Source organism: Olea europaea, unplaced genomic scaffold (genome assembly GCF_002742605.1).
Source record: "Olea europaea var. sylvestris unplaced genomic scaffold, O_europaea_v1 scaffold1520, whole genome shotgun sequence".
Classification (NCBI taxonomy): Eukaryota; Viridiplantae; Streptophyta; class Magnoliopsida; order Lamiales; family Oleaceae; genus Olea; species Olea europaea.
Window position 1 is genome coordinate 27,598 of NW_019232785.1, and position 9,526 is coordinate 37,123.

The 9,526-nt window shown below is 35.7% G+C and overlaps 2 protein-coding genes across 3 annotated transcripts; one reads left to right on the forward strand and one right to left on the reverse strand.

The window, feature by feature from the left end:
• The first annotated feature begins 368 nt into the window (after positions 1 to 368).
• Positions 369 to 3,743, forward strand: LOC111376564 (protein IQ-DOMAIN 1-like). Of its 2 annotated transcripts, none has more exons than XM_022999530.1 (6): positions 369 to 717; positions 843 to 1,148; positions 1,234 to 1,479; positions 2,579 to 2,719; positions 2,809 to 3,569; positions 3,652 to 3,743. In XM_022999530.1, the coding sequence occupies exons 1-6, from the start codon at positions 601 to 603 to the stop codon at positions 3,665 to 3,667; spliced, it is 1,587 nt and encodes a 528-aa protein (XP_022855298.1). In that variant the 5' UTR covers positions 369 to 600; the 3' UTR covers positions 3,668 to 3,743. The 2 variants fall into 2 exon arrangements, with proteins under 2 accessions (XP_022855298.1, XP_022855297.1); XM_022999529.1 differs by having other exon boundaries at positions 370 to 717; positions 840 to 1,148.
• A 3,225-nt stretch (positions 3,744 to 6,968) lies between these two features.
• LOC111376565 (growth-regulating factor 8-like) lies at positions 6,969 to 9,510 on the reverse strand. Its single transcript, XM_022999531.1, has 3 exons — positions 9,116 to 9,510; positions 8,667 to 8,946; positions 6,969 to 7,913 (listed from the first exon to the last, which is right to left on the reverse strand). The coding sequence occupies exons 1-3, from the start codon at positions 9,276 to 9,278 to the stop codon at positions 7,247 to 7,249; spliced, it is 1,110 nt and encodes a 369-aa protein (XP_022855299.1). The 5' UTR covers positions 9,279 to 9,510; the 3' UTR covers positions 6,969 to 7,246.
• Between the last annotated feature and the right edge of the window lie 16 nt (positions 9,511 to 9,526).

Sequence of the window (9,526 nt, forward strand, 5' to 3'; positions counted from 1 at the left end):
TGCTAGCAACCGCAGTGTGGGGGTTCGATTCCTGAAACATGGAATTGAACTCTAGGCGCAGTGTATATGCAGCTCTTATTTCCTGACCAACTGGGGCACATCCCGCGATTTATCTCCTTTACAAAACTCTAGGAGTGGGGCCGTGGGGGCCCTCAAAGTTGGGATTCAACTTTTTTTTTTTTTTTTTTTTAGATAAAAGGGTTGAGTAAAAGAGAATTAAAAGGAACCAAAATGTTCGCTTTCAAGAAAAGATTCCTCGAGCACGATCATACGTATGACACACCACGTGAAGCCATGAGGAGAGTCAGCTATTATTTATGAGAAAGATAAAAATCTGACACCCACGACCTTTAGTTTTTCTTTTTCTCCCCATGCCACTGGAAAAACACTTGCTCTTGTGGTTGATACATTGGAGCTCGTACTCTGTTTAGATTCCTGCACACTAAATATTATTCAATTCTTTTTATATAAAGTACATGAACGTTACTCTCAGTAGCTAAAGAATTTAATAATTAAACATACCTAACATCCCTTCTAAGTTTTCTATCTACTTTTGCTGTACATGTAGCAAAATTTGGTAAAAATTTACTACATCTTTCAATGGGAAAGAAGGGCGGAAACTCATGGCTAACAGCAGTCAAGAGGGCCTTCTGGTCTCCTGAGAAAAAGAGCTGCAGAAGGAAAGTAGACCATGAACAAGTAGAAGATGATGAAAAGGTAATGTAATTAATGTTATCAAGCTGATCTTTGGTCGTGCTTAAAAACGGCCTTTTTAGCTACTTTTCTTTAAGCATGTATGTGTATTTTGGTTTGTATTCAAAAGTTTTGGTTTTGTGCAGAAGAGGGAGAAGAGAAAATGGCTTTTCAGGAAGGCTTCCGATCAGGCTCATCAACTGAGTGAAGTAAAGGTGGCATCTGCGAATGGAAGTGTATCTGCTAGAAACTCCGCCTTGCCTGCTGATCAGAGGCATGCCATTGCCGTGGCAACAGCCACAGCAGCAGCAGCTGAAGCTGCCGTAGCTACAGCTAAAGCTGCGGTGGAGATCATTCGGTTGACCGGCCAACAATCCAAGACAAATTCCAAAACGAATTCGTTTAGACGACACTCCGCGGCTACAATCATTCAAACAGCTTTTAGAGGCTACCTGGTTAGAATTTCACATTTCATTAACTTTAGTCTTTTCTGTTTTTTTCTAATTATTAATGGTTCTAAGGAAGATTTACTCTGTGTAGGCAAGGAAGGCTCATGTTGCGCTCAGGGGGATTGTAAAGCTTCAAGCTTTAATCAGAGGACAGAATGTGCGGAAACAAGCAAAGATGACTTTGAAATGCATGCAGGCTCTGCTCCGAGTTCAGGCTCGGATTCGAGATCAACATGCACGGCTTTCCCATGATGGAGGCCGGAAGTCCATGTTTGCAGAAACAACCAAATTGTGGGAATCTAGGCACCTTAAAGACATTAGAGACAGGAAGTCCATGGTAAGTACTAAAGTTGGGTCCATAGTTACTACAAGGGTTAAAAACCATTGATCGTCATTGAACTTTGAGTCACTTAGGGCAACTCCAATGCTAATACCATTTTGCATCATTTTTTAATGCAAAATTGTTCCAATACAACATCAAACTTTGCACCATTTTGATGCAACATGGTGCAACACTATTCGTTGCATCATTTTTTGCACCAAATGGTGCAATGTCCGTTTTGTCCTTATTTTTTATTTTTCAAAGATAATGGTTAAGAGTATTTGTTTCATTTTCGTTCTATAATAATAATAATAATTAATTATATTATTAAAGTTTATTATTTTTAATAATATAATTGATAATAATTAACGTAATTGTTAATTTAACGTAAAGTTTAATTCGTAAAGTTTACGTTTAAAGTTAATTTAACGTAAAATTTATATTATTACAGTTTATTATTTTTGTAAATTTAACGTAATTGTTTATCATAAATTAATAATATAATTTAACATAATATATAAAACACGTGAATAATTTAGTAATCAATATATTTGTTAATTTAACGAAGTTATGATTTTGTAATTTATATAGTTATAAAATAAATAAATACTTTTTTTAAAATAAATACATTGACAAAAATCGAAAGAATGAATAAAATAATAAAACAATGTTCATTTGGTGTAAATTTTGGTGTAATGATAGGAGAAGAATTTTGGTTTTGTGCAAGATTTGGTGCAAATTTTGATGTTGTGCTAGAGATGATCTTAGTACATGTCTGTTAGTTTCACTAAAAGGAATAAGCCCTTTGTACAAGGGAGATTGCTGTACGGGGCTGCGATGGCAACCTATGATTTGATGTTTTAAATTTGCTTTTTTGGCCAAACTCTAATGAAATGTTGCCATCCCGCAACTGTTACTCCATCTAGCAAATCTGCCTGTGCACATAGTATAGCATGATACAAATTGACGTATGAACCTAGTCTATAACTTAGTTGACAAATAAAGTCACATTTTCTATTAGTCAAACTAATGGAAATGGACAGAGCCATCAAATTGTTACAAAAGTTTAATTTCAGTTGCACGAATTAACATTTTAACTATACTAATTCTACAGTCTAGAGATGGAAGCTGTATTACCGATGATTGGAGGGACTGCCCACGTACACTTGAAGAACTCAAAACAATCATGAAAGCCAGAAATGAAGCTACTTCAAATCATGATCAAAAGTCTCTGGCTTATGCATTCTCTCAACAGGTTTCATTTTATTACCCTTTCTTGAGATGATTAATTAAACACTTGTTACTCTGGAATCTATGTACTAACGTTTTCAGCTGAAAAACAAGACATGGGATTGTGATTCAAATCCATATGCTGAAGAGCACGAGCCAGAAGATGACAGTAAAAATTGGCTAGATACCTGGATGAGCAGAAACTCTACAGATCATAAAACGGACTCAATCAAGACCGTTGTAATGGATACCCCAAATTTGAATCTTTCTTCTAGAAATTCACACTACCGCAGTCCAATCCGCAGACAATCAATCCCATATTTTGCTTCTTCTCCCCACCACAGTTCACTTTACAATGTCCCTATAGCCTCACAGCCTATTACGCCACCCCCAATATCCAAAACCAGATCCCAGCAAGTGCGTTCCGCAAGCCCTAGATGCCTCAAGGAAGAAAAAAGCTACTCGAAGGCAAATACTCCAAGCTTGCGCTCCACTATTACTCATCGTATTAGCAGTAGTAATTTCCGCTACAACACTTGTACAAATGAGGCTGCTGGAGATGCTGTAATCCCTAATTACATGGCGACAACTGAATCGGCAAAAGCTCGAATTCGATCGCACAGTGCTCCGCGACAAAGGGCCTCCACACCGGAAAGAGATCGAGGTGGATCGGCAAAGAAACAACTATCCTACCCGATACCCGACCCATATTCTGTGAATGTCGGGTATGGGTGTCCAAGCAGTATGAGCCAGAATTTGAGAAGTCCAAGCTTCAAGAGTGTTCAAGCAGGCTATGTAGGAATGGAGCAACAGTCAAATCGATCTGATAGCATTGGTGGAGAAATTTCTCCATGTTCAACTACTGATTTAAGCAGGTGGTTAAGATGAAGGCCTTGCTTAATTATCAAGAAAATTAGCTAAAAAATCTTTAAGCTCTAATTTTTGTGTTTTCTACAGTTTGATAGAAGATTGAGGCAGCAAGAGACTTGAGATTTCTGTTTCTTGAATTGGTTCTTAGCTAAAAATAGAAGCGAAGAAGTTGGATCTTGTTATGGTTTCTTTTCCCAATTTTATCTAGAGTTTACGTAGATATCATGTTAATTCTTCCGATGCTCATTGAACTTAAATCCATGTGTTTACTTGGTCATAAAAGTTTAAAATATCGAGTTTTGGAGAGTGAGTAATGTATAATATTTTTAAAATTCAGTAATCAAAACTCAACATTTTAAATTTCAGTGAGTAATTGAAAACATGGACCTAAGTTCAGTTACCAAAATTCGACATTTTAATTTTCAATGACCAATCAAAGACATGGATCTAAATTCAATGATCATTAGAACAATTAATTATGTAGATATCACTGTACAACGAAATTTGTGGATTAAAATACAAAAATTGTTACAAATTGTATTTTTGAGAAATACAAGTGATGTTGACCTTTTTGTAATTGCAAAATTGCAAAAATCCTCCGATTGATACTATGAACATTTGAAGATGAGGGGCCACGTAACTTGAATCCTAGTCTTCGAAATTTTGTTGAAATTTTGATTTGTTGAGACTCGACTTGTTCGGAACTTGAATTTTGAGGTTTGGACTTGGACTTGAATTTGATTTGATTTGAAAAAGACTTTAATCTTCTTGGACTTGATATGAATCTATTTTATTCGAAGAAGATTTTGATCTTCTTGGAGTTCAACGAGTTTAGATACAAGAGGATTTCTTTTTTGCCTCTGGCTTTGAGACCATTGGTACTATTTATAAAAGAGAATTTTGTGCTAATTTTGATAATCACTTAATTATATTTGAGTAATTATGATTTTTATTTATCTGTTTATTTAAAAAGTGAGGTGGATCTTTGGACTTATGAATTTTAGTAGATTTTAATTTAATTGGGCTAATGATTTAAATCGATCGAATCCATTTTCTTTGTTATTTTATTTTATTTTTTTATGCCTACAATCACTATATTTTTATTTTTATTTCAATTGGACCGTTTCTACCACAGAATTCCTTCACGGATTAATGCAACACCGAAAAAACATCTATGAAAGAAAAGCATATACATATGGCTGTTTCCACATATATTGTGCAAAACTATTTGTTCAGATACAAAGATATCAAATTCTACACTTTTTATTTTCTTTTTCAAAGCACTGTGTATAATTATTGTACCTATTTAACAAGGTCACAAATTTTAATCAATCGTGCTACAATGACAAGCTTAATGACATGTTAAAAAATCGGGAAGGACACATGTCCACACATGATTGAATGATTTAAAAAATAATAATAAATAAATACTCATGCAGGTCTGACAACTCAACACACATGTCGAAGCACTTGTTTGAGCGGCATTATTGAATTTCGATTGCACCTCAAATAAATGATGTTGCGCCACAATTGAATCTTGACGAAGACAGCTGAATCTTTATGCTTGTCACGTAAAACACTTTGTTTCCTTAAATTGCAATGATAAAAAAATATTCAACTGAAAATTACTTCTGTTATGAAACTCGACCACATTTCACATGACCATTTATCTGGCATTCAAGAACAATCAATTGATTATTTATGATGGCTTACAGAGAGACGTGATCACAATGAAATTGTCTCTTTGAAGTAGCTACTGACATGTTTGGCAAACATTATAATTTCCTTAAAAAGTAGCTACATTTTCACAATTATTGTCCCATGTTTCGAGCAACTCATTACTCATTTTCATTGTATTTTCTCCTAGACAAGCACTAATTATATTAGTCCTTGCCACTTATCATGCAAACATCCATCAACATCTTTCTGGTTGTACACCAATACATTTTTGAAACATCAACACATTACACATTAGGACTTTTCCTTGCATACAGGAAAAAATGCAAAAGGCTCCTTACAGGTGGTGGTGCTGGCAGCACCTTGACGGCTACATTTTTTTAGTTTTTGGGCCAACAATCAATTAAAAATTGTCAAGTGTGTTACTCGTAAAAGATATGTAAAGGAGCCTTGTACATTTACCATCACTATACGAAGATGGAATTTGGGTGGAAAGAAAATGAATTTCAGGGAATTGAATTATCTAAAAATCATTTTTCTGGGAATTGTAAATTATTGTGTTTGATTGATATAATTTTCCACGTGGAAAATGTTGAAGTAAAAGTATTTTTTGGTGTTCGTTTGACTTTATTTTACATGAAAATTGTCAATTTAAGGGATATACACTTCTACGATTGTTTCTAGAATTTGTTTCCATTGTCAAAAAAAAAAAAAATCAAAAAATCTTCTATATTTTTGTGTTCGTTTGACTTTGTTTTACATGAAAATTCTCAATTTCAGGTATATCCTCTTTTACAATTGTTTCTAAAATTTGTTCTCATTGCCAACAATTAAAAAAAAAAGGTTGAAAACCAAAAATCACCAACCTCCTAGGAAAATAAAAGGTGGAAAATCACGCTTTAAGGTGTTGTACCTAGAATTACATGAAAAATGAATTCCCTAGAAAATTTTGTCAATCAAACAGGCCAAAAGTGAAAGTTGGAATTCGAATTCCAAGTTTCATGGAAAATTTGGCGAATCAAACGGAGCGTAATATCTTCTCATTTGTTAAAATATGGTTATTGAAGGGTAAAAAATATACAAAGAAACAACCAAAAGAACAACAAATTCGGAACAACATACTGCAATAAGCGTTAGTGACGGCACAATTGTGAAACTGGGGTATTAAATTTGCAAGTCTCTATTGCCACTTGCCAAATGTGTCAGACTGCACGAGACATTGTTGGTGCTCTCAAGGCCCAACTTGAAGGTGTCAATTTGGCTCATCGACTGGTACTCAACCCAATAAAGGCCCGAGCTTGTCCGACTCATTGTTCGGCATCTATCGAGCAGAAGCTCAAACCGACCCCCATTTTGGATCGTTGACCAACACCAAACCAACCCATGTGGCTCGTCAAGCCACACAGGCCATTTTCCAAGCCAAACCTTAAAATAAATAAAATTAAACTAAAAATTAAAAAAAAATAAAAAGCAAGGTAGGCAGCTTTGCTTGACTAGTTGCCAGGCTAGCAAGCAACGTGTGGTTGTAGCAACTTGTCATTAAATATAATAATAATAATAATTTCGCAAGCTAGCTCAACTTGGCCCGAATCGATAAGGCTCGAGTCGAAAGCTTGGATCGAGCCTAAATTTTTTTGGCCGAACAAAAGCTCAGATTGGCTCAAGGCTGCACCATTTTTACACGAACCGAGTGCTGCCCACATATGACGACCACCCAGGCAATCACATTTCTAAAAGAGTACCTATATAGGTCCATGCAAATAATTGTACGAGCACAATAAGCCCAATACAGTTGGCCCACCGATGAGCAATTCTGGACATAGTAAATGGCACGGGCCACCTTAAAAGCGAACAGTGCAGCGTATCTATTGCTAATTATGAAAAGGACACAAATGTACATAAATAAAAGAGTCATGAAGAGTAAGGGAACCAAATTAAACGAAATAAACACATCAAATAGCTTCTGTTTGGCCAGCACTAGGCTCAAGTTCAAAAAGTTGAGCAGTCAACCGATAAAATTGTGTGCATAGCTGCCATCCTCGCAAGAACTTTTACTGCAGTTGCTGCTATTAGCAGTGCTATTGCTATACCCATGAGGTGAAGCCAAATCCGAACACCCCTTTCCACCACCACCTGCGGTGGAATTGCCGAGTCCCAATGCTTCACCCAACGGTCCACCCTGCGGAGAATTCATCCAAGAAACAGAATTCAAAAATCCATCATTTTCTTTAACAGTCTTCATGGTCCCAATACCAATTGCAGCATTGTGGTCATTATCATCGCCAATCCCAATTCCTCTTGACATTGATAGAGTCAAAGACGAGGGTGAAAACATCTTCTTGTTTAAAGATGCAGCAGACCCTTCATCGCCGTCTTTCTCTCCTGTTGACCTTTCATCAATAAAACGCCTCGTTGTCTGTGTTTTTTCAGTGTTTAAATCAAGGTTTCCTTGTAAATAGGCTAACTTGGGGTGATCAAGAAATAAGTTCATGAAATCTTGTTTATCATCGTATTGAAATGTAGACACATTATTCTCGTTTTGGACAGTGTTGTCTCTATTCAAATATTCCACTTTTGATGATGACTGCATAAGTTGATGCCATTGTTGGTTACAAGTAGAGACGGGGATGGTGCCACTGCTGCTTACACTTCCCATCAACCATTCTGTGCACCTTAAGCAATATCAAGAATCAAAATATACAAAAGAAATTAGAACCCACATTTATTTGCACGTCGACAGAGGAGACTAGAACCACAGGCTATAACATAAATTTATCATGGATAAGAACAAAAAATGCCTACATAAAGAAAATTTTCTTAGCACCGTGTATTAATCGTCCACCAAATATGTCAAAAGTGCTGATGTAGTATAAGAATTGTACACATGATAAACCATTTTTAGTTTAGCTAAAAAATGGTCAAAATCAAAGTTAATATCAATAAATAATTTTAACCATACGGGATTCACCTTTTCAACTATTTTTTACTTTGTAGCAAAACCAAACATAGACTAGGGGCCTGTTTGGTAATGATCTTGTGAATCAATTTTTTGATAGTTAGATAGAAAAGTGAGTCCACCCATGAGTTAAAAAGTAAAAAATGACAGCCGACTGAGAAAAGTAACGATAAATAAAAATATAAATAAAATAAAAATAAAAAGATTTTTTAGGTTGAAAAATCAGAACCAAACGGGGCTAAACAAGATTTTGTCAACAGCATTAGGTATGGCCGGTGTATTTAGAAGATTTCCGTATCCCTTTTTCCACTTTAAGCCATAAAAAATTACATTATATTAAGAAAGAAATTCTTGAAACCCTATTAGCTATGGCCGGTGTATTCAGAAGATTTCCGTATCCCTTTTTCCACTTTAAGCCATAAAAAATTACATTATATTAAGAAAGAAATTCTTGAAACCCTAAACTCACCTTGTTTGGTCATATGGATTAGCGAAGTCCATTGAGTTTTGAGTGGTAGTATTAGGTGGAAGGAGAAGAGATTGTTGAGAATAATTGTTGGTAGTAGTGTTCAGGGATTGAGTTTCCACAGGCTTTCTTGAACGGGGTCGACTTTTGTGGGCATGGCGCTCACAGTATTTCTGATCAGGCGCTACATCCCTTGAACACCTCCATTTCTTCCCATCTGTTCTCCTGCACCTCCATGGCTCTGGATCCGACCCGCTCGAGAACCTCAAATCCAAACCAGATGCTGCACACAAAAAACATATCAGCATATTTACTTTCCTTAAAACCCGCTTTTCACCTACTTTTCTCGACATCATGCAACTAAAGGCGCAGTTTTTTAACATGTAATTGACAACCACCAAACAATCAATATGAATTTGACATAAACAAATATACATTAAAGGGAACTTTACTTTTAGATTGGAAGGCATGTGTTAGAATTGGGGCATTTGAGAGCTGTAAGAGGAGTTGAGGTGGAATAGGGATAGAAGCCAATATGTATTTGTATATCATTGTCTGTCTCTCCAGTTCTTGCCACTGTGTTCCTGTAAAAAGAGCTTTTCCAGACATTATCATGGCTCCTGCAAAAAGCACCAATAATTATCACGGCCTCACATTTTTATTTTATTTTAATTTTTTCCCCCTTTCTTCTAGTAGAAAACTCCCATTTCTTTACAGTCAAATCCATTTTTTGTTAAGGCAATCTCCCACGCTACACCAAATTTGTATCATTTTACACTAAATCTTATATCAAACAAAAGTTTATCTCCAATCATTACACCAAAAATTATACAAAATAGTTTAACCATTTTCTTCTCTTTTTT